The 25,616-nt window shown below is 41.6% G+C and overlaps 1 protein-coding gene across 1 annotated transcript in view; it reads right to left on the bottom strand.

Annotated features, from left to right (window-relative positions):
- ank2a (ankyrin 2a, neuronal) overlaps positions 1-25,616 on the bottom strand; it is a 75,900-nt gene that overhangs the window by 42,711 nt on the left and 7,573 nt on the right. Inside the window, exons 2-24 of the mRNA XM_047342100.1 lie at positions 14,313-14,414; positions 8,929-9,027; positions 8,082-8,180; positions 7,647-7,745; positions 7,354-7,539; positions 7,002-7,025; positions 6,502-6,510; positions 5,896-5,994; positions 5,387-5,485; positions 5,121-5,219; positions 4,687-4,884; positions 3,757-3,855; positions 3,541-3,639; positions 3,309-3,407; positions 2,961-3,158; positions 2,728-2,826; positions 2,430-2,528; positions 1,869-2,066; positions 1,583-1,681; positions 1,113-1,211; positions 905-1,003; positions 697-795; positions 491-563 (exon numbers count right to left, since the gene is read on the bottom strand). Coding sequence (XP_047198056.1) covers positions 491-563; positions 697-795; positions 905-1,003; positions 1,113-1,211; positions 1,583-1,681; positions 1,869-2,066; positions 2,430-2,528; positions 2,728-2,826; positions 2,961-3,158; positions 3,309-3,407; positions 3,541-3,639; positions 3,757-3,855; positions 4,687-4,884; positions 5,121-5,219; positions 5,387-5,485; positions 5,896-5,994; positions 6,502-6,510; positions 7,002-7,025; positions 7,354-7,539; positions 7,647-7,745; positions 8,082-8,180; positions 8,929-9,027; positions 14,313-14,414 — 2,473 coding nt within the window. The remainder of the gene's footprint in view (positions 1-490; positions 564-696; positions 796-904; positions 1,004-1,112; positions 1,212-1,582; positions 1,682-1,868; positions 2,067-2,429; positions 2,529-2,727; positions 2,827-2,960; positions 3,159-3,308; positions 3,408-3,540; positions 3,640-3,756; positions 3,856-4,686; positions 4,885-5,120; positions 5,220-5,386; positions 5,486-5,895; positions 5,995-6,501; positions 6,511-7,001; positions 7,026-7,353; positions 7,540-7,646; positions 7,746-8,081; positions 8,181-8,928; positions 9,028-14,312; positions 14,415-25,616) is intronic.

Below are 25,616 nucleotides of genomic sequence, written 5' to 3'. Positions count from 1 at the left end.
GGAGCAGAAGACCCGGGGGTTTACAAAGTTAAGAGTAAAAGGCCGAAGACAAAAATCGATGGTTTTATTTAATTTGGAAAGAACTTTGTAACTTTGATAAGACAAGTGCAATAACAATGAAGTTGATTAATATTATAATTATTTGTATCGTTGTTATTACTGCACACTATCAAAATGATCATACAGATTAGCTACTAGTACACACAGAGAGCCCACACCAAGCAGCCATAGCAGAGCAGGGCATTGTGCGGTACCTTCCAGCTCCACAGACATCTCAAATAAGGGCTCGTCCTCCAGCCTCAGGGCTATGAAACACACAACTTTCAGAACCAGAGCTTCAAATCGACATCACCCACAACATACATCTCTTTATGACTACCGCAGAAAGGGGGGTTGTGTGTATCCTTAAAATCTTTGTACATTTCTTGGATAGGAAAAGAACGAGTTTGATATCATCTCCTTCTTGCTTTTTATGTTCAGAGTAACTCACCCTCTTCATCAGAAACATCCAGGATCTCCGTCATGGTCTCAGGGACGTTGAGCTTGTGTTTCTCAGTGACCGTCTGATGTGACACCCATTTTCAAAGTCATGGAACAAATATGAAGAGAAAAGACACATTTTAACTCAGCTTTGTGGGAAATGTAACGTAAGTGATCCAATGTCTGCAGCCTAAAGGTATCACACAGGTAGTTTACCGTTGTGGTGGTGATGACCTCCTCAGAGACAACTTTCAGTGTGTCCACCACAGAGATGTAACCCAGACGTCGAGCAATCGACAGAGCAGTGTTTCCATTCTGAAGGAAAGCAGGGCACAGAGTTTGGGTAGAAGAATTAGATTCCATAATCACAACAGTGAAAACAGTGAACAGTTTAGGAGAGTGAAGTGGATTTTTTTTTTCTTACCACTGTAGTAGCATTGGGTTTGGCTCCATGTTGCAGCAACACGTTGATTATGTGTGTGTTTCCTTGTTGTGCAGCCTGGTGAAGCGGTGTGTAACCGTTCTGTAGAGCAAATGAATGAGGTTTTGTAGGTTCAATATGATTCTGATTGTATTTTGTCTCTTTAACTGAGCAGAGTTTAGATGCTTCAGATTCAACATTTGAAGTCTACCTTGGTTTTGGTATTGACGCCGGCTCCTTGCTGTAATAGGAAGTTCACCATCTTGCCATTTCCATAGTGACAAGCCACGATCAGAGGAGTATATCCGAGCTGAGGTGTGGAGGATGATGCAGAGAAAGAAAATGTTATGTCCACATCTGCTTGAATTGTTATGATCCAACAAATAAACGACAAACTGGCGTAGATACCAAACCACCTAAGTGCTGTGGACGTGAGATGCTTCCAAAGGCCAGTAGGTGGCAGATATGCTTAATTTCTATGAGTGGCATATTTAAAAAGCAGCTTATAAACACAGACAATGGCAGTTAATACACACATAGACAGACCCATGTCCTGCAATGATTCTCTAATATATCACCTTAGAATTAAATAAATCCCGTAACTTCAATTCAGTCTCCTCAGGTCTAGTTTTTGACTGATTGTGTGAGTGTGCACTTGCATGTGTGTGTGTCTGTTTGAACCTTAGTTTGTTGATCCAGGTTTGCATCATGTTTGGCCAGAACTTCTGCAGCACTGACTCTGTCCTCCTGGGCTGATAGATGCAGAGGAGTCAGTCCGCTCTGTAACACATGAAGCACAAAGTTGTCCACCATTGTTATTTGTATTATATCTAAAGCAACACAACTAACTAAATCTTTGCTGCGTATTCTGAATGTGAGAACTAATGATGCTCCTTGCACCCACAGAGGATCTTCTCAAAATAAGTGTCTGACAATATTAGATTGTGTGTGTGTGTTCCTGTGTGACCTTGGTGCCTGTGTTGACGTGGGCTCCTTTCCCCAGCAGCAGACTGGCCATCTCAGCGTGTCCTTCCTGGGCTGCCAGGTGTAGAGGGCTGACTCCCTGCTTGGTCAGAACGTTGGTCTCTGCTCCATACTGCAGCAGAGCTAATGCGATATTCTTCTGGTTCTTTTTGGCTGCGATGTGAAGAGGAGTGTAGCCATTCTGAACAGGGAGGATGGTTAAGAGTTAAATACTGTGATACAACAGAGCTAAAACAAACAGAATGCCTCCGCCGACCACCGCAGTTTCAGTCTCTTTCACACTCAAGTAAATTTGTACTAAATAAGAAGAAACATGTTCCAAAGATGCTGCGTTTGCAAGACAAGGAATTCTTGATATATCGTGTTCACAAGAATGGGACGGACGGATGGACAACCTGAAAACAACACCAACAGCAGGGAGGCATAACAAAGGCCTGTTAGCATCACTCCCTTATCATGCCAATATGTTTAGGGATGTCGAAGGAAACAGTTCATCAATTAGTAAACTGTGTCTGTATGACTTCTTTGATGTGTTCAGTCTGACCTTTGCGGTAACATGAGGCGAAGCCCCTTTATCCAGCAGCAGCAGAGCTACTTCCTGGTTGTCATAATGAGCTGCCACATGTAGCGGAGTCAGGCCACTCTGTAAGAGGAAGCGTGTGATTACAAAACTGAGATTTCTGTGACAGAACAAAGTGCTTTTTTATGATTTGAAAACAGTTCTCTTCTTCTCTGTAATTAGTCAATTTGAGAAGGAACAAACAAATGAATTCTAGTCGGAGACTGAAAGACTGAAAGATTAAGTGCTCCGTGTATCTCAGTGAAATTAAAAGCATCACCACCTTGCCAGCATCGTCGAGAAGAGCTTTGCGCTGAAGTAGAAGCTTTGCTACGTCGAGGCTTCCATATTTAGCTGCTACATGTAATGGAGTAAATCCTTTCTGCAGAGGGAAAAAGGAGAGTGTTCACGCTCAGCTGGATAATGAAAAAGAACATGCATCCATTTGCCTGATCTATCAATGTTTCTATCTGTCTCTATCTGTGTGAATCACAGCCGACAGTGTCCTCTGCTCACCTTGGTGGCCATTGAGTGTGAGGCCCCGGCCTCCAGCAGCACGGCAGCAGTCTCCACCTGCCCCTCCCTGGCTGAGATGTGGAGGGGAGTGTACCCGTTGGTGGTGGCAGCATCAGGGTGGGCCATGTGCTGAAGCAGCAACTGGACTATGTCTGTTTTCCCCAAACGTGATGCGATGTGGAGCGGAGTCTGCTCCTCCTGTGGTTGAACGACGAAATAATCACCCAGAGGTTCAGGGATTAGAAAAACATAGACGTGTTAGTCAGAGGCAGGCGACGTGACCTGTGTGTATTAAAATATGCTCATTCGCTATCAACAGGAGACTCTGACGACGCGGCGCTGACTCACCCTGGCCATGGCATCCACCAGCGCTCCATTTCTCAGCAAACAGCGAACCACTTCCATTTGACCTGCTCGTGCTGCCATGTGGAGAGCTGTCTCCCCACGCTGATGAGCACACACAGAACATTAATGAGCATTTATGAGACACAGTGCTGAATGAAACACTTGCGATCCGGTAGTGTAGCTGCCAAGCGGGCGCACTCACAACCTATATTAAAATTCTCAAATTCCTACTCACAATGTTACGGACATCAGGGGAGGCGCCGTTCTGCAGCAGAAGCAGAACAATGTTGAGGTGGCCCATGAAGGCGGAGACATGGATTGGAGTCAGACCAGACTGGAATGAGAAAGAGACACAAAGATACAGAAAACAGAGAAGATGAGCATTTAGAGCGAAGGGGAATGTAAGAGTGTAACATACGGACAGATGCTGTCCTGAGACATTCCCACAAACCTCAGTAATGGCCTGGATGGAGGCGCCATATTTGACCAACAGTTCCATCACCTTCACCCTGTTCTTCTTACAGGCAATGTGGAGCGGGGTGAATCCATTCTGTCAGGAAGAGTGAGAGATAAATTAATTTTCTAGATGATCTACAGCTAAGAGAGAGTGTTAATTTCCAATGTCATTATTGTTATGTTTGTTTTTTATTTCTGGCAAAGAAGATGCGTTTTCACCCCTGTCCATTTGTGTACTTGTTTTTCAGTAGGATAACAACAAAACAACTGAATGCATTTCCACAAAACTTGGTGGAAGGATGGGCCATGGAAAAAAGAAAGGAAATTTTGGGATAGATGTGGACATTTTCACCAATTTTCATGGGAATGATCCATGACATATTTAGGAGAGAGATTTCTATGAGTGTGTGCAAATCCAAATAAAAATCTGGATCTTGTTTTCTCATTAGTTTGTTTTTATTGTTGTGAATGAATGTTGTTCTTAGAGTAATTGTGTTTGTCTTATCATCAGCCGATCATTATTCCTCGATGGAGATTATGATTTCATGATCTGAATTGTTTTCTTGGCTTTGCTATGATGCTTGATTAGACTGGGTTTAAAGGGACTGTGGCGCCTTGGTAGAGGTGTGCATGCAACTGAGTGCCATTCTAGTTTCAGGAGCACTCTTGTGCACTATTTTCATATTGGTATTCATATTATGTGACCATTACTTTTTTCTTCTGGTGACGAAATCCTACTGTATGTCGTCAAGCAGCTCATCTCTCATTCTTTAATATGTGGTTAATAGTACTATATTATATATTAACCTGTGTCCATGTTAAGCCACTGTAAGTTTGTCACTCTTGTCTGCATGTGAGTATATTGATGAGTGTGTGTATGTCTATTTTTGTGCTTGTGCAGCTGTTATTTTATGTGTATACCTACCAGCGCTCTAGCATTGGGATTGGCCTTCTTGTCCAGCAGCAGCTTGGTGACTCTGTAGTGGCCACAGTGAGCTGAGACATGCAGCGCTGTGAGGTAGTCCAGGGTGACATCATCAACAGGCGCCTTATCCTGCAGCAGGAGTTTAACACACTCGACGTGGTCTCCCTGGGCCGACATGTGCAGCGGGGACAGTCCGTTCTGTGTGTCAGATACATGGATAGAGGCCATAGGTGGTTAGTAAAAAACACAAAGGAGTAGGAGGTGGAAAATATGTGAAACACAAGTAAAGTGTATTTAGTGGTTTTCACGTGAAATACTGAAAGCCTGTGTTTTTAAGTAAACTTTATCCTGGAGCCAAATTGAAGACACATTTAGTTAATTGCAGGAATGATTCTGGGGTAGAGTAGGTCAGTGCTGTCACAGCCGTTCAATACCTTGGTTCTAGCTAACATCGGCGCTCCTTTCTCCAGCAACAGCTCCACTGCAGGGTCATGTCCACTCCTGGCTGCACAGTGCAGGGGGGTCAGTCCGTCCTGGACGACAAGTAGACACAAATACATGAATATACACAAAATATCGCAGTTAATCCAGTTTGGGCTTTTTGACAAAATATATAATTGATATGAAGTAAGTATACCAGAGGATAATTACACAATTATCACAATTTAATGAAAACCAATGATTGAAAAAAAAGTCTCACCCTGGTTTTAGCGTCTATTTGACCCCCTCTGTCCAACAGCAGGGCCACCATGTTGATGTTACCTCTCTTGGAGGCCACATGGAGCGGAGTTATCCCATTCTGGAAAACAATGAGGGAAACAAAGGAAGGTTTACCTCAATTCCCATTTACACCAGTATATTTCATGATCGTCAGTGGGAGCTCACATTATTCCATTCTTACTCTAAAAGTGGTAGTTTCAGTTTTATTAATATATGATAACAAATTTTGTTTCTGTTGAGTTGGACGCAGTTATTGAAAGTCACATCACTATCTATCCAAGAAACTAAATTGTGAACCAGTGTCAGCATGGCTATTTATCTGCAAACATTTTACATTAAAAACTATCAGGGAAAAACCGTTAATAAAGGCTTATATTAAAAAGAAAAGTGATGATTGAACATAGCAAATACACAGTTCTGGAAGCATCTCAGTGAAATGACACAGCAGAGCAGAAAGCTGTGCTGAAAAAGTGGAAATTGAGGCGCTACCCTGGCAGGGAAGTCCACAGCAGCTCCTCTGTTCAGCAGTAGCGTGGAGACGTTCACGTTACCATAGTGAGCCGCGATGTGCAGAGGGGTGAACCCACTCTGTATGAGACAGACAAGGAGAGACAGAGGAAGGAAGGCAGGGAGGAAGGAAGGGAGGAAGGAAGGAAGGAAGGAAGGAAGGAAGGAAGGAAGGAAGGAAGGAAGCAAGAAAGATAGGAAGATGAGATCTTTCTGGAGCAGATGAAGGAAGAAACCTGAATCTGCTGAAGCCGTATAATGATGAGGCATCATGCTGAAAAATTAAACCAGATGTGGTGAAAGAAGAAGCATAAAAAAATTTTGCATGACCCAAAAATAGCACATGCAATAAATAATGAATGCAAAGACTTTGTAATTCTGCCATGCATGGTAAAAAAAAATACAACAAAGAAACTGAGAAAAAGAAACCACGAAAAAGGTCAAAGTAAAAGACATTAAAGACTCAACATGAAATACAGAAAGCAACTACGCACTGTGTATTTGCTTGGACGTACAAATGGAAATGTATATATAAGCCGCATATATAGATATTTACGGTACACAATTGTAGGTGGTCTCAATCCTTACCTTCCCATTCTGATGGACGTGGTGCAATTTAATTAAGAAAAAGAGTTAACTTAAATATTGATTTGTTGTTACAGAGGAAAAACAATGATATCAATGTGCACAGAAAGATACATGAAGCAGGTTATGCAGAGAAAAAATAAATAAATGAAAGAAAGGAACTGTCTAAGTATATAAACATGTCATGCTAATAAATTCTAGATTCATATTATTTCAATTTTAATGAATAAAAAGAGGAATAAAGTAAACATAAACAAATACTATAAATGACTATAAAATGCAATAAACTAACATTCTCTGATATCTTTTATTACAACACACTGTTTTTACTGTCAGCCATGCAGGAGAGTGTATTACAGCCTAGTCAGTTGCATGCATTCATTTTTAAAGACACATGATTCTGACGTGCAGGATTGTACAACTCCTGTTAAAAAAGGGACAGATAAGAACCAAAGAGCTGAAAGAGATGTTCAGAAGTGATAAAAGGTGACGAGTCTGTATACCTCAGTGGTTCTATTGACCATCATCTGGTTAGGATGCGTATATAGAGAAAGGGGAAATAGGGAGTCGGGTTGTTAGGGAAAGGGCTTCTCACAACATTCACAGATTAAAGACAGGGAAAGTCTCCATGGTCACACAAATAGAAAAAACGAAAAAGCTAAGACAAAGGAGGAAACAACGAGAGGCACTGCCCATTAATATTATCTTATTCCTAAATCGGAAACAAACCTAATTGAAGAAATGAATAAAACTCATTCCCTCTCTTATTTTTTAAATACACTCTTTTTTCCTGTTCTTCCACCATCTTCTCCCTCCCCCCCCCATATCAGTTTCTCCCTGCCCGCTCTCCCTCACCTTCGACTGGACGTCGGCGTTGTGGTCGTTCTGCAGCAGCAGCGCGGCCGACTTTGTGTCGTCTTTGCGGGCTGCGATGTGCAGGGCCGGCAGGCGAACCTTACCCTTGGTGTCGTGCTCCAGCAGCAGGGAGACCACGGAGTTGTGGCCCTGCTGGAGAGCGATGGCCAGTGGAGTGAAGCCATCCTGGATGAGCAAGAGAAGAGAAAAAGGAAGAGGAAAAAGACTCCAGTTAATTTGAATGAAATGAAAGGAAAATGTGCATATTGTAGTAAGTGTATTCATTAACCAACCTCTGTTGCAATGCTTTGGTTCCCTTCACTTTCCAACAGGTACCTCACCACCTCCAAGTGATTCTCCTGGGCTGCCATATAAAGTGGAGTGAAGCCATTCTGTAGAAACAATAAATATATTGTAATAACTGTGAATAAAGATGGACGACGTGTCTCCACTTCCTCCCACTGAACAAAAATGAAGCTAAATGATCTTGGATACGGTTGCTGCCATGTGGGGAAAAAACTGGTTCTAATTCGGAAAGATTTGGTGCATAAGCCTGCCACCAGGGGGCCACCAGGAGGCGATCAAGTTGATTTGGGCTTCACTTTTGGAAAGCTGTCATGTTGTCCATATACAGTCTTTGATTTACACACAAACAAATTTGATGGAGATCATAGTCTTGGTGTTTTATATAGTTTGATGTAGCTTATTTTCACTGAAATACTTCTCACCTGTGACTGAGCGTTGACATCCCCTCCTCTCTTCACCAGTATACGTGCTACTTCTTTCTGTCCTGCCAAGGAGGCAATATGGAGGGCGGTGTTTCCTTTCTGCAGAGAGAACTAGGATTAAGGCCTCCAGCCAAGTATATACGTGTTTGGTTAAATCATCTGATGTGAACGTCGTCTTCCTTGTTTCGACCATGTGATTGTTTTTTATTTTCAGGATGTGTAAGTTACTGACTATTAATACCAAAGATCATACTGATGTCAAACCAAGGACTTGGACAGGAGAGTGACAGATTCCTTGATAGCTGTTAACTGTCTCTCGCTGATAAACCTGACACGTCAGACATCCAGTCAAAAAACAAACAACCCTCTCTCCGCTGAGGGTAAACTACCTATTAAGATGTGATGTGAAGCCACTGTGACCTGTTTCTTAGTTGAAAGAACACATTTTATGTCTTGTTATAAGTATCTCGAGTTAGTTTTAAAAAGGAAAGTAAGAATTCTAAAAACAGACATAAGACATTTTTGTTGGACCCTCATACCGAACACCACCAGCCTCAGGAATCAAGTTTCTCAGTTCAAGTGAGAAGCATTGAATTACACAGTATTTCACAACTGATGCCACGTATTACGTTGCTTCTTTCTCTTTTTTTGTCTTTCAGTCATCAAGCTGGAGCTCTCACTCTTCCTTCCGCCCTCCCTTCTTTTTTTCTCCTCACATATCCTCCCCCTTTGGGCTAAGGATCAAACTGTGCTGAGTTGCTTGGTAAAGGCTCATCAAAATACTAATCTGTGTGTGTGTGTGTGTGTGTGTGTGTGTGTGTGTGTGTGTGTGTGTGTGTGTGTGTACCTTGGTGGAGGAGTCAACAGGTGCTCCTCTCTCCAGCAGCTCCTCCACTAAATCGGTGTGTCCCTCCTTCGCTGCCAGGTGCAAAGCATTCAGACCATTCTGGAGAGAAAACATCAGCAGCATCAATCAGAAGAGTTCAATAAAACATATGTGGCTCACAGATTATTGCAGCAGTGCACGTGGAGTTACATAACAAACATTAATGCCCAGGCCACTGAGCTTGAGTCAATGCATATACCTGCATTATACATTACAGGAAGCAGAACATACAGGGTGTGGACATAATAACAACAAACCAGTAAATCAAAATAGAATATTCCTGCAATAAATGCTTATGAATACAAAATTAATTGTGAGTTATGAGGCAACATTTCAATGTATTATACATGTATTATAAATATTTCAACATTAAAAGCACTGTTATATGTGGTAGTATACCAATATATACCAATATTAGAACCAGGAAATTTGTATATTTAAAAAGGCAGTGAATGTGGAATTGATGCACTGAGGAACAACTTGAACTTAAATTTAATGTAACACGTTCACAAGATAAATCCTGTGCAGGGTGATTTATAGTTTCAAATTTTAAATATGATCATTGATTTTGAATAATAGCCTAAAATGACATATTATGACACCAATATTTAGAGAAGACACTATTATTTAGAAAAGGTAAATAAAAAAGGTAATTAGAAACCAGAGAAGTAGCATCGAAAATAGAATAATAATAATAAATTATTATTATCAGAAATGTCTTCGGACATCAACGTCAATCTCAAATACAGAAAGTGATGTTTCAGTCAGGAAGGTGTGATCAGAACACCTGAGGCCTCGGATCCATCAACCACAGCGACAGGTCATCACAACACAATCTATACAACACACATGTGAAAATGATATTACAACTACTGGACAAACACGAAGAAGAAATCACCTCATCCTCCTCTTCTTCCATTCTGGGCTGTGTCTCTCTGAAACAGCCAACTAGGGGGAGTACTTCACCGCAACCTCGTCTTTATCCTTTCTGCTCCTTTTCTCAAACCAAACATCTCTCTCTCTCTCTCTCTCCGTTTTCTTCTTTCCTTTTTGTGCCTTCTCTTCCTATTTAAATCTTTGCTATTCTCTAACGTTTGCTTTTCTGAAGCAAAAACGATTTCTAAATAAGAGTCCGAGTTGGACTTAGAAGTGATGGAGCGGAAAAGATCACCACAGGTCCTCTGCCTCCTTCCTCTGCAGCTCAAGCTTCTGGGTCTCTCTCGCCCCCTTTGCAAGTTCCCTCTGGGTTGGCTTAAAGAGAGGAACTGTTGATCCTCTAGATGGAGGAACTGCTATGTTGCGAACAACAACACACACACACACACACACAAACACACATTCTCACTCTCACTCTCTGTCTCCGAGTTGCCAAATGCCAAACAGCCAAAGGGGTATCATGTTTCTGCACAGTCATAGAGGGTATGTAGGACACGCACACGCACACGCACACACACACACACACACACACACACACACACACACACACACACACACACACACACACACACACATTGAGAAGCTACTGTAAATGTCAGCCTTTCAAAAAAAAAGAAAAAAAGAGGTGATTCCTAAGAGGCCAAAGTTTGTGAGTCAGCATCTGGTCAAGTGAATGCATATATACAGTATATATATATATATATGTGTGTGTGTGTGTATATATATATACATACATAGATATAGATATAGATATAGATATAAAGACATTATATATATATATATATATATAGATACACTAGAGCTGCAATTAACAACCATTAGGCAGCTCATGAACCATGACTATATTTAACTCGTTCATTTATTATTTAGTCTGTAATTTGTCAGAGAATTGATCACTTTCCCGAACCCAAAGTCTTCAGATTGCTTGTTTGGTCTAAAACAAAAGCCTAAGATATTGAGTGACAGTAATTTACAATGAAATAAAACATGGAAGCTGGAAGCACTAATAACAAATATATTTAAGATATGTGAATTACAATCCATTACCAGAACAAAAGGTGACAAAAAAGGAAGAGAAAAAACAAATCTTCCAGATTCCAAAATCTTCAGTAACAGTTTTACTTGATTATTGACTTAAACAATGAATCAATAACAAAAAAACAGTTTTTCATACTTTTTGTTGATGATCAACTAACTGGTTATTACAGTTGTTTAAGCACTTTCATGAACATCATCATTATTTTCATAATCCCCATCACTCAGGTTGTGTGAGGCAACACTGAGTTGGAAACCCAGTGCTTCTCATGTCTAATAATAATTACCCGTCAGTCAGTGACATCTCTACTGCAGCAGATGAAATGAAACAACTTTCAAACGTGAGACTAAATCCTCTTCGCCGCAGTCAGAGAACATGCAGGAAGTTGAGTTTCAGCTTTACATGTCAGCTCTGAACTCACTGACTCAGCAAAAAATTACACAATCTTATTAAAGAGTGTTTCAATCACATTTCTCCTGTTGTGTGTTCCAAAAGAAACAAGCAGAGAAACACACATATACACACTCTGTCACACAAACTGAACTGATCTAAATCTCCATTTCCTCTGAGCTGCAAGGGAAAGCTTCATTTAGCTAATGGACGTACAGCCCGACGCAGTGATCCCTGCATGGCAGCGTGCAGCTCGGCCTGAAACGGCTCCGTCCCAACGCAGATTAATATCCCTGCGCCCGTGACCACTGAACTTTGTTGTAATCACACGTGGTAATAAAGGGAGCTGGTTTATAGGTCCAGGTGTCAGAGGGGATGAATGTCAAGAGGAAAACGGGGGAAATAATGTAAATGAGTGCAGATTAAAAAGTAATATCACTCACCAGGGATTAACATTTGGGTAGATTAGAGGGGAAGTCCTCTAACCGTGAGGACATGAAACTAAAATACAAGCACTGGTTTAGAACTAATTCTTTCTCACACACACAGAGGTGTATTTTCTACAATTTGTAATTCTAAAAGAAAAAGGTCTTATACTATAAAAAGACAAAAAGATGCATGTTACACAGCCTTAAATCTGTGAGATGAAGACACAAATCTGTGAGTCAGAGAAGGATCATTTGACTGTTGATCTGTGAGGTTGTCTCTTCATCTTTCCCTGTAACTACGTTGGACAGCTGACTGTCGTTGGCATCAGACTCTGGCCCTGACCACACTGTTGCTGCTTTCTAGGATCAGACTCCTCTGTTATAAATTAACATGCTGCCGAGGCCCACACTCGGAGTGACGCACCAGTGTCTCCAAAGGACTTGCAGATTTACAGAATGATTTCATATTAGGATAAAGTTTGCGCATGATATCTGGTGACATAGAAATATATAAAAAACATATATATGTAAGTCATACATATTAATATCATACTTTAAACCAGTGTTATAACTGTGAAAATATGATGTAATCGCCACCCAACTTGTTTATACCTACAGTTTTCATTTTAGCCAAGTGATGACAATGCACTGACACACTTTACTAACCCCACAAATTCAATATGTGCTTGGATACAAACCAAGGTTCCTTATTTTTAAAGTCACTGCAGATAAGTGAGTTATACTTCCAATTAACCAGAGCACAGATTTCAGATTATTATCAAGTCATGTTTGTTGATGCTCTTATCATCAGAGCACTGACTCTGCTGACTGCTGTCAGCAGTGCTATACAGTAGATAATGGCTCTGTGGAGTGCTTTGCCACTGACTGGCTCATTAGCTTGAGAGCAATTTCCCTGCAAATAACAGGTAACATAACCCTTTGAATGATCTAAGCTTCCTATCATTGAGCTGTTTGTGGAAACCAGTATCTCCTTGAACTACCATTAAGGTTTAAATGGCACCATATCTGGGGAAATTTCAATTACCGCTGTTAGAATGCTTTTACTATTCTGCAGTGTGTTTGTAACTGGCAGCATCATCTGTATGTAAACATCCAATAATTATACATTGATCCCATGTCAGTGAATGCGACCCTGCAAATTCACCCTAGCGTTATACTGGAAAAGCTTCCTTTAGACCACTGTCAGCTTTAAACTGCTCATGACAATGGAGTCACAAACCTGTGACCATGACTACAGGAATTCTGAACAGCTGATGATGATGGTGATCACACACAGTGTCACATCAGTCTATCAGATGTCAGAGTCATGCAAACTACTGGTCAAACTACATGCGTGTAAAAGTACAAGACTTCTATACATGTATACATGTATGAGGGCAAGCTTGTGCATGTACTTAGGAAAAGGGCATATACACACACAGCTGGTGTTCATCTCCCCTGACTCCTTACAAAATGACATTTACTCTATTAAGGTATTACCATCTCTCTCTCAAACACAATCACACAGTCACACACACACACACACACACACAGTCACACACACAAACACACACACTAAGTGATCACATCGCTGGGATTTAAATGTGAAAATGTCACTCGCATGTTCAGTCATCTGACAAGGGCTCAAATGTGATCATCTGACCCCTGACAGACACTATGAAGGGCAGGGATCTCCTGTTGCAGTGGGGAGGGGGGGTGGCATGTGTGTGTGTGTGCGTCCCTCTTGATGCAGAAAATAAAAGTCATGCTGTCCATGAAAACAAATAAGTGGTATGTGTGAGCAGTTGGCAATTCCTGTCTGCCAACCAGGCGTATAAACAGTTACTAGGTGAGGCCAAGAGCAATGACACATTAGAAACAACGAGGAGCTGGCTACGTTGAGCACAGAGTCACGTAGAGAAGTTCTGCACCTTCCTACCTTGTGACTGCTGTAAATCACCTGTAGATGACATAGATGGGCCGGGGGGCTGGCACAGAGCTGTAGGGGACATGTCTTCTGCACACTCCCAAATCCCTCCTCCACAGTGGAATGTGAGGGTGGGTGTGTGTGTGGGGGGTGAGAGCAGCTGTCAGGGGGACCTTCAAGTGCAGCCGAGATTGGAGGCAAGAATGGGTGCGGTGGAGGGAGGGGAGGGGCTGTGATGTTGTGTTAACACATGTTCTTCTGCCACAAACAGTACATAATGTGTCACTTTACAAACTTTATTGTGTGTGTGGAGATTCGGCTCAGACACAAAGCTACATGACCGGAGCTGTAACACAATTTCATGTCGACATGTGGAAAAATGCCGCTCCACCCATTCCAAGACACAACTTTGACACAGTCGCGGTGTGTGAATAACTCAACAGTGACTGTTCCCAGCATTTAAGTAATGGATGCAGTTTACAGACAAATGCTCTGCGACATCTGGAAGGTATGAGCAGCACAGGTTTGCTACATGAAGGCAAATAATGTTAAATGGCTTACCGTACATTTTCTAAAAGAATAATGTACATTCTTTGGCACAGGTTCTGGTGGGAGGAGGTTTTCTTACCTGGTTACAAGTGCTGATATCTACTCCATTTTTCAGGAATTCAAGGACTTTGTCGATGTTTCCCGCCCGGGCAGCTCGAAGGAAACTGGTGTTACTGTCGGACTAGAGGGATGAGACAGAATGAAGACTAATATTAGAGAAGAAGTATATATATTATTTTTGTATCGATTATCCTGTAAGTATCGCAGGGGATCTGGAGCTAATCCCAGCTGACATTGTGCGAGAAGAACAACTTGTCACACTCAGATTCGCACCTATGGACAATTAGAGTCTCAAATGAATCTAACCCCAATCCGCATGAATTTGGACTGTGGGAGGAAGCTGGAGTACCTGGAGAAAAATCATGCAGAAACAGGGAGAACATCCAAACTCCACACAGAAAGACCCCAGATTCGGGGGTGGGGCAGATAGACACTAGTACCCCATGTATTGATACTACAGTCCTCTGTAGCAGCCGTGGGTTCAACTCTGGCTTGTGGCCCATTCACATTTGTTTTCTTCTGTCAAATAAAGGCAGAAATGGGCCCAAAAATGTTGTTTTCAATTAGGTTTTAGTTTCATTAAGTTTCAGGTCTACTTTTGTTATATCCTCACATGTGGTGGCAGATAACATGTACAAAGAAAATGCTGTGGATTAATTCAGAACATACTGGCATTTAGGTCATACGTTATTCATTACACAAAAAGGATTATGCTTATCTTTTACCCATGCACATACAAACAAACTATCTCACTTTTGTTTAATAGCGCGCAATAGAGCTTTTGCCATTTCATTATTTTAAAGTGCTATTTTCCCCATTACGTTTGCCATTGTTCTATTTATGAATATCAAATAATTTAAGTTTCTTTAGAGACATGGATGAAGTAGCATGTTGTGGCTCAAATACAGAAGTCAGAACTTCTTGTATCAATAATTTGTGTGAGCAGACATTTCTAAATTTAACCACCAGGCACCAAGGCTGCTACAACACAGAGACACACACACACACACACACACACACACACACACACACACACACACACACACACACACACACACACACACACACACACACACACACACACACACACACACACACACACACACACACACACACACTATGTTGTGTTGCATTTATGCATAATGACTCACTGAATTTAAATTTAAAAGTTTTACACTAAACTCCTGGAGAATGTTGACCTAGCTCTGTATGTAACAGAAGAAACACATCTAAGGGGCCTCATCCTCTGACCTGGATTCAATTTCAGCTTTTAACTCTCCTCAAGACAACCTGAGCCCTCCTCAAAGTATTTACTGTAACACAACTCACAGTGGTAACCAGAAATATCCCCCCAGCAAAGAATGACAGTTTAGAGCCCAACAGATTATAGAGATAAAAATTTAATCTAACAGTAAAACAACAATATGATGAAGAATATTCTTTGCGAGCACATTTTAAATCCACCAAATACCTCAGAGTTATAAGAGGAATATGTCTTAAAATAGAAGAGTTATTTTTATAAAAACTGAGAGCATAGTGAGACCACAACAAAATTTAAAAGTTTCACAAATTAAACACTACTAATATGTAACAGTTTTGCATGACTGTTTTTATTTGTATGCTGCCCAGATGCACTGATAAAAATGTATCCGTTATTCTGTTATTCTTTTTGTGTTATTTAAGTGTTAAATGCCCCCAAGAGCTCAAATGAATGTGAATAAAAACATTGTTTTGTATGAACAATGCTCAAAAACCCAAAGCTATTCAGTTTATTGTCTCTTCAACCAAAGAAAAGCAGCAAATCCTCACAACTGCCAGAATGACAGAAGGGATTTGTTGACACTTGTGCTAAAGTAATGACTCAAATGATTTCAGCAGAGGAGGAGTGTATTAGTTTGTCTGTGTTGGCAAGGATTTAACCTCTTTCTGATGAGGTTAAGACAGAACACGTCAGTCAGACACCACTGGCTGCTAACTGGCAGGATCAGCACAAACTCCATGTTGTGTGGCTGAGTAGAACCAAGGGTCAAATGCCCTACGTGAGATGTCACCTGACACACACACACACACACACACACACACACACACACACACACACACACACACACACACACACACACACACACACACACACACACACACACACACACACACACACACACACACACACACACACACACACACACACACACACACACACACAGTCAGGAAAATACATGAATGCACACACACACACACCACAACATCACCTGCAAAGAAATTATTCTTGAATTATTCTTGGTTGTACCGGCAGCACATGTAGCAAACTACAAACATCATCAGAACTTTGCTTCTCCTTCTCCACTTCTTACCAGCGAATCATCAACTTCAGATCCAGAGTCAGCAGATCCGTAGTAGTCAGAGTGTTGGTTTAAACTCCTGCCACTCCCAGTGGTCCTTAACGTTCTATCTGATCCACACACCTCACATGATGCTGCATTTCCCATGGTTACTTCTTAAAACAGGGGTCTTTCCTCTCTCACTTTAAGACTGTCTGGTGCTGTTCGGTCCAGTAAAGTCCAGTGCTCGTGGGTTTCTCACTTTGTGTCCTCGGATAAAAGCCTCTCCAGCTCGCTTCCTGTCGTTTGGCTGCATCAAGCAATCTTACAGCCTATTAAATGTGTTCTTGTCTTCGGTCCAAACATAATTAATGCCACCACAAATCTCACTTACTTCGCCATTACCACCACTACATCCCCTCTCTGTCCACTTGTATCCCTTTGCCCAGCCAAAACTCCTCAGCTTCACACACTTCTGGCTCTGTCTTAGTGCGAGAGCCGAGGCCCAGTCTTTCTCTCCACTCTGTTCGGAGAAGAACAACTGCTACCATAAACATTTAACCCTTGCTGTGTCTCCGCCGTGGCTATTTTTACCTTTCCCCATTCTCCATTTTATCAAGAAGACACCAATCCCTGATGAGTGTGTCCAGGGTGGGGTGCACGACAGCTGGGTTCGAGTCTGGAGGGAGAGCGCTTGGCCTGCCCTGCTCTCCAGGAAAGCCGAGGCTCATGATGGAGTGATACAAGCAGGAACCCAGACACTGTAGTCGGGTCAATTGTCACTAACTTTACAACCTCACACAGATTCCTTTGGTCATCATTAAAGGAATTTAGAAAATGTTACGTCATGTACACGTGGTTCAGAATGTTTTATCTGAGCTAATATTCCACATACTGGTTCATAACTTGTTGACATGCCTCTTTGATGTAAACAATTGACCCTCTGTCATAAACGTAAGCAGAATTGTCAACTGACTGACTGTTGAAACACATCTGAAGACAACTCTGCTGTCAAGTAAAGCTACAATTACTAGGCACTGATTTCACAAATGTTTGCCTCAAGTTTTCTAGTAAATATGTCAGTGTTATGTGTGAGTGTGTGTGTGTGAGTGTGTGTGTGTGTGTCAGGTTTTTAGTCATTTGTGCTTTCCCTGCTGTCTCATTCATCTCTCCGCCAAGCACACTGCACTAACAGAGATTGGATTGATTAGAAACCAGCTGTAATCTGTGTTCTGTACAGGATTTGTATAGATTGACCTGCAGTCGCTCCTGTGATGAAAGCTACTGGATTATACACTGGACTGTGTCTACGTCCATGCTGACACGGAATTCAGTATTACAGAGATCTCATCAGCAGCAGCGTTTAACGACTTTTTTATTCTTTTCAAACCATTCTCAGTATTAAACAACCAAATATACTCACACACTACCTCTGGATGAGGATGGAGCCCTAGTTTAATAAATTTCTAACATATACAACTACAGACTCAACGGTGTGAGGGGTCTGCCTCATGAATTCAAGTGACTACAAAGAGCCATTTTGGAGGATGATTCCCCACAATCTGGCATCCCAAAAGTTGTTTTTGATTAATGGCTTAAAGCTGATCTGTACAGTTAGTAAATGATTTATTCACCATTATTAGTGCTAGTGATTACATGCTTATAGACTAAATAATTGGTGCCTAATCAGACAGTGATATCAATTTCAGGTGACAGTGAAAAGTACAACAGCTCAAAACCATGTTTTAAAGGGTTAGATGCTTAAGGTTAAGATAAGATCGGATCAGATAAGATATACCTTTACTTATATTCCCTTGAGGAAATAAAAACTCCAAGGAACAAACTATTTCTTTAGCTTTGATAAACATGGGACTTTTTCACATGAGTTTTATTTCAAATAAGATTTGGTCCATAAAAGGTCCAATACCACCTGAATGTAAACTCCCACTGAGCTTGAGTCCATATCTATCACCAACTTCACTATCATCCATCTTCCTCCTGTTACATTGATAAACCATGTAGGAGGACAGCGGGACAGCAGCCGCACCAGCATGAAAGGTCGACCACATTCACATCCCACACTCACAAAAAGTCATAATATGGTACTAAGCACAGTACACAAAACAAATTATGAGTGAATGTGATTTTGTTTTACCAGCCGCTTTCGCTCAGCTCTTTCTCGATGCCGCCTCCTCCTCTCCCTGGCTTTTTGAAGAGCGCAGTACTCTGGGTGTTGCTCGAGGTCTCGAGCTTTCTTCAGGTGGGCTGCAGCGTGAGCCATGACCTCACTTTTCTACCTCTGTTTGTCTCAAAAAATGATTTCACAAGGTGCTGAAGTTTTACTTTGTTAACTTAGAAATGTCCTTCCCTGACATGCACCTTAATTCTCCTGCAGACTTCAAGTGTTCACCCAAACTCCTCAACTAAAAACACAATATGATATAAAATAAACAAAAACTTGCTAAAGAGGTATTTTAGCTCCAAAAATTATCATCTGGAAACAGACTGGTGACTTGATTATGCTTTCCCTTATCCTCTTCTTCCAATTTCTGTTCTTGGAGTCATCTCCGCATTTGGCCAGGAAACAGCTACTGGATGCTCATATTCTCACAAACGTCCACACATCCAAAATGAAAGTCACATTCGTGTGTGCAAACATGAAACAGGGCAGGAGATGATGAACTGAAAAAGGATGAGTGAGTGACGAACGTAAGACCCAACCACTCACACACTCAAATACCCACGGGGAACAACCCAGTCCAGATGCACATGAAAACCCCACTCGATGTGAACAGATGTAGCTATAAAGCATGTGTGTGTGTGTGTGTGTGTGTGTGTGTGTGTGTGTGTGTGTGTGTGTGTGTGTGTGCGTGCTTTTGTGTGTGTGTGTGCTTTTGTGTGGCATGTGCACGTGCATGCATGTGAGTGTTAATGAGTGTATGTGAGCTACAGTCACAGGAAGGAGTGTGTTGTGTAAGGGGTTTAGGAGGCTGCATGCCAACGGCCGGCTGACTGTCTATATACCACTGAGGGACACATGAGGAGAGGGAACCGTTAATGGGTGAGGAGGGGGGAGGATGGGGTGGATTAATAGTTGAGGGCAGGGAGAGCGAACAAGGGAATGAGCAAAATATTTTGTATAGAATTTTCCAGAGAGATAAATAAGATAAAAAAAATGTTAAAGGTTTTTTTTCTCATTTTTCTATGAGCATAAACATATGCATTTATCCCTTGACTTATTGATATTACTATTCTTTGACTTTAGATCACATTCGTGAGCTGGATTGTAATTTCATTCTACTGTGCACTTGTCTTGTGTCAATGACAATATAGTGAATCTTGATCTCTTGATCTTATACCGTCACAATAAATTTGACAAGCCGCTTGCATCATGAACAAAGGACCACTGTGTTACACCTTTCTTACTTAATTATGCTTGAGCAGTCAATGGTAGACCCCGACCATGGGGTGAGAGGTCAAATGGAAGGGGGCCTCAGCTTTATGTGTATACCAAAACACTTTCGTCATTTCTATCTTTTGGCACCGGTTGCCTTTTAGATTTGTTAACAATACATTTAAGAAAGATATAAACATGTAAAAATGTAACATAGAGTTGTTTTGGATGGAAAGACAGCATTTGTTTATGTAAATGGTGAAGGAAGCAATAAAGGAGACAGTGAGGTGACAAGTAAACTGTTGAAATACAAGCAAGTTAATTATGGAATAAATTAAAACAATAAATTATGAAGACAGGGCCTCAGTAAGGAGGAAGACGAGAGGTGAGGAAGAGAAGCATGATGAAGGTGGGTACAGTCTGTCCTTCTGTGAGAAAGCGGAGAAGACGGGACGCTCCACTTAGTCCAGAGGGGGACCAGCGAGCACAGAACAGTGGCTCCCAATCACCTGCAAGTTACAGGCTTCCCCCTGCGTGGGGAGAAAGTGGGTCGGCCCGAATCTCAACTGCAGTGCAGCCTCAGTACTGATGGTGGCTGATGGAATATGATTTGACAGCTTGTGTGTGTGTGTGTTTGTGTGTGTGTGTGTGTGTGTGTGTGTGTGTGTGTGTGTGTGTGTGTGTGTGTGTGTGTGTGTGTGTGTGTGTGTGTGTGTGTGTGTGTGTCTCCGCCACCAGCAGACGGATGTCAAGGTCTCTCACTGTCACTGCTGCGAACGGTAGGAGCTTGAAATTTCAGCACCAGGGACAGGGCCACTATCTCACACCTCTATTATGTTCACACATTTTGCCTGATACGATTCCTTCGGCTCAGTCACAAACAATGACATCAGCATTTTTTTCTCTCTACTACTAATAATGAATGCGACAGATCTGCTGAATCACCCCACACTGTAATGGTGTCTCTAAAACGTTCAACCCTAGTGCATTCAGCCTGAGTGCTTCATTCAGTTTCCTGAAGGTCCTGCTGTTGGAAGGAGCAAGCCTCTCTGTGCTCTGCTCCTCTAGCACCCTCTACTGGTTACAGAGAGAACATGGTTTTCTCAAGGCAACAGCTACAAATATTGGGTTTAGTTCATAGACTGTATGGTTTAGTTCAGTGAGAAGAGGTAATGAGGGAACAATAATAGCGGCGATTACTGTGAATTAAAACTTATCATCTGACCTTACTTCCAATGATTACTTTAAAATAATGACATTTAAAACAAAATACAAAAATAGTGCATATCATTGTTAAGTATCTTCAACATTTTATCAAGTTTTAAAAAGTGTTTTTAGCACTTTTCATAAAAAAAAACTAAACGAAATGTGTGTTACATTGAAAAGCAATAAAAGCAATAACAACAATGGCCCCGACCCCACCCACACGAGGCAAGACGATATTAAAGGGAACTGAGGAAACCCCATCGTAAATCTCATAAATCTGAAATGAGGAAACACCACAGGCAGGTTAAAAAATAAAGATTAAAGAATAAAGATAAAATAATAGAATGCTAGATGATATGAAAGAGAGAAATGGATAAATATAAAATATGAAAAGAGGAATAAACAATATGATAGCAAAGCCGTATACAGGACGGTATATGCATGTCACTCAACAGGCATTGCTTTTATTTAGGGCAAACTTAAGCTGTATAAAATACAGCTTAAAAAGTAGGCTGAAGTTCGACTGTCCTAAAACAAAATGACCAAAACAGAATCTTGAAATGTCTGCATGTCCCACTTTTAGTGCTTGGCAAGACTAAAACACTGAAAAAAACTTTCTCTTTACAAACAATAAAGTGCAAGCAAATCTAAACTTCTACCAACAGCTTCTGCTTTGTCTGACTTCTTGAGTTTCACATTTAACTGTAAGTGTATTGATTTGCATGTTAGCTGATCCTGAAACAGTTTTCCTACACTTAACTGTGTGTGTTCTCACGCAGTTTGTACTTTATATCAATACTGTGACATTTTTTTTACGTCTATGCATCAGCAAAACCTGATCGATGACCCCTGCTGCTGTTCTCCATCACTCGTCCAAGGTAACGAGGATTAGAGGAAAACATTAGAAACTGAGGAAGTGTGTGTGTGTGTGTGTATGTGTGCCTCAATTTGGGTTTCAGATTACATCGGGGAGTGGGGTGGGGTGGGGTGGTGTCCAAAGAGAGTTGATGTGAGTCTCTTGTTTCTTACTGGTTTAGCAGATATCCCAGATGGGGAGGAGGGGTTAATGGTCTGCTTTCCATTTTATAGATCCAGAAGCTTTTATATGAGCCATTAGGCCTCGATGATAGACAGATATGAGAGACGCAGAGATCAGCACATGGATCCCTGCACGTGCCTCTTCGTGCACTTCAAATTGCAGGTTTGGTGTTCACAAGTGCTTTCACATGCACACACACACACACACACACACACACACACACACACACACACACACACACACACACACACACACACACACACACACACACACACACACACACACACACACACACACACACCAACATCAAGTCCACGACCAAGCAAAAGAAGTGTAACTTTATCAGTAAATTAAAATGAATTGATTGATTCTATAATATGCATGTGAGTGTATAGCAAAGTGTGTTACTTGTTAATGAGCTTAAACAAACACGACCACTGTTTTGGTTTTTTTACTTTTCTCTCTCTGCTCATGAAAACCAGCGTCTTGTTTGTTTTGGTCATTATCGGTGTGGTTGTTTTGGTTGTTGCTGTTGTCGTCGTTGCTGTTTATGATTCGTCTGCCTGCTAATGGAGCCACAGTGCTGACTCTCGGAGTTATGCCAGTGATGAGTGTCTGGCAGTGTATAATGCATCTTAATGGAGGAAGGATCTGTCTGTTTTCAGGTGACTCATTTAGAATTGGAGAAGCTCATGCATTTTTCATCAACAACAATTTTCGACCCCGTCCCAACTGCTCCTCATTCGAGAAAGGCTAGTTTTCATTAGAGCTGCTTGGTTTAAGTGATGCATTATGCGTAATGTTAACCTGGTAAGTGAGTAACTGAAAAGTCTTCCTGTGCAGAAGTAAAGCAGTAGCCCAGATTCCCTCGTACTTCACCGACAACAATGAGAGGCAGATGTAGAAGAGATGACCTGAAGGCTGAAACCAGAGACCCAGAGGCTTTCCATACTTTAATGCATCTTCCACTGCGATCAACACAAGTGCATCACTGAGTAGGTTCTTCTAAAGGCCGCTAGATGCAGTCCAAAGATGCAGGCGAGCATTGATTACTTCTCTGCACATCCTTTTTTCCAAAGAAAGCTCAGGCCTCTGTAGTTAATATAAATGTTGTATTACAGAGATTCCAGTCAAGTCTTAGTAGTTTTCACTCCCCATGTCACTGCAGCTAATAATTATTTTTACATTCAGCCAATCAGAGTAAATGCCATTTGCAACACAGTCTGCACTTTACATTATTTTAGACGCTGGCTTCATAATAAAGATAAGTCCAGAGAGCTGAAGCAACATTTCTGTTCAATCTACAGTCAAGACAACAGCAGGAGGTCTGCAGTGCCCACAGGCTCAGAATATGTACACGCACGATTGCAAACACACACACACACAAACACACACACACAAACTCAAACATCCTTTGCCCTTCGGGACCTTAACTCTGGACTGCAGCTGAACCCTGCACCACATGTGTGTGACATGGGAAATAAAAATATTCAATCCAGTTTTAGTGTAAAGACCGATTTTTGCTCCTGGGGGAAGGTTGTGGTTTTAAACTCTTATTTATGAGCAGAGACTGACACTTTATACACAGCAAAACATGTTATAAATCAGAGGTAAATCAATTACGTGTTATACCTCCTCACTGTGCTTACACAATGTGTAAGCTGCATATCGATATATATTGAACCTTTGTCATATTGAAAATTATATCGCCATAATTAATGATATTGCAGCCCTATTTAAAGCAAAGATTTCTACGGTATGTTGCCCATTGGAGAGGTCTGTGCAAATAAGGAGAGGTCTGTAAAAAAAATGTTGCCTTGCTCAGACAAAAAATGATCAAGATCCAGAGTAGAGACAGTAATGGCTTGGCTCACAGATATGATTTAAATGTCAAGTCATATTGCAGTCTTTTTTTACTGCTGAAGAAAGGTCAGAGCCGTAAAATACACAACACACATGCTCTCCCTCTCTTTCTCTCTCTCCCTTTCCTTCTCTTTCTCTCTCCCAATCACAGTGTCAAATTTAATAGAGAGCAGGGGGTTGCAGACGGTTCAGGATCCAGATCAGACCACACCCAAACACAGGGAGTAATGACACTGAGACAGTGGTGGGTGAAGTGGTGGGGGTCTGAAATGAGCTGGGAGGGAACAGACGGAGTATTGATGGGACATATAACCTTCATATAGTCACAGAGAAAGTCGAGAAGACCACACCCTGCCGGAATAGAAGCAGCAACATTAATGCATTACATGACGAGCTCCATTCGTCCTTCGGTGTTGCTACCATTCTAACAACGCTGCCCATTTCCGTACACAGACAAGCAGCAGCCTTACACACAGACACCAGTACAATATTAACAGATTGCTTGCAGGGTTTGCTTTTTGCTCCATTAGGCCCACGGCTTGTTGTGAGAAGAAAAATAGGAGCACTCTAAAACGATCTAACTGACCAAATATGCAGAGGAAGCAACCCGTTATATCTATAAATTCATTGTCCACTTACTGCAAGTGACAGTGGGTTTATAAGGTGTTATGAGTTAAAACTATTGGGGGGGAATTCAAAGCCTGTTACCACCATCAATATCCGCTTCCTCTGTTTGATACAGGACTGTTGGTATGAAGCCGACTGCCTAATGGCCGTCCCACTAATTTACGGCTTTCCCTCTTTCTCCTCTTTAAAGTGCTGCCCAAGTCCCTCGGGAACACATGACGTCAGTTTGTCGTTCCTGGTAATGAGATGACAGAGAGGCCCCGGGCGCAGTGGAAAATAAACTACCCTATTCCAGTGAAACCACAGCAGCATCATTGATGGGGAATGTCTAATGCACTGGTAAATGGTAAATATCTAAGCCATTCAATATGGTGGATGTGGATACAGGCGGTCATTAGAGAGATTAGTGCAACACAAAGTTCTCAGCTACGAGACATTAATTTGCCTAATTAGTTATTAGGTAGCTAATCTTGAACTGTGGGTCAGTGAGAAGTTGTATGAGTTATGAGATTTCTTTCCCATAAGACCCCAAACTGAGTTTTAAGCACACGGTGTCTGGATACCAGAGAAAACTGAATTAACTAAAAAAAAAAATCAGATACATGGAAGCAAATGGCCCCAATGGTCATTTCTTAAATCAGATTATTCTCCAGACCACAAACAGAGCAACAGCCCTCCCTGTTGTGTGCAGTTAGAATACCCATCCATCCATCTATACCACTTATCCTTTAAAGGGTAGCGGGGGGTTAACGGGAGCCAATCCCAGCTGACATTGGGCGAAAGAGTCTGGTACACCACAGGGTACAGCCAGGACTGGACTGGTCGCCAACGAATCACAGGCCAACAAACAAAGACATTCACCATTCACACCTCCTA

The sequence above is a fragment of the Hippoglossus stenolepis genome, chromosome 2 (assembly GCF_022539355.2).
Source record: "Hippoglossus stenolepis isolate QCI-W04-F060 chromosome 2, HSTE1.2, whole genome shotgun sequence".
NCBI classification, from domain to species: domain Eukaryota; kingdom Metazoa; phylum Chordata; class Actinopteri; order Pleuronectiformes; family Pleuronectidae; genus Hippoglossus; species Hippoglossus stenolepis.
The sequence above is the reverse complement of the archived record's forward strand: the minus strand, read 5'-3'. Positions and strand labels throughout refer to the sequence as shown.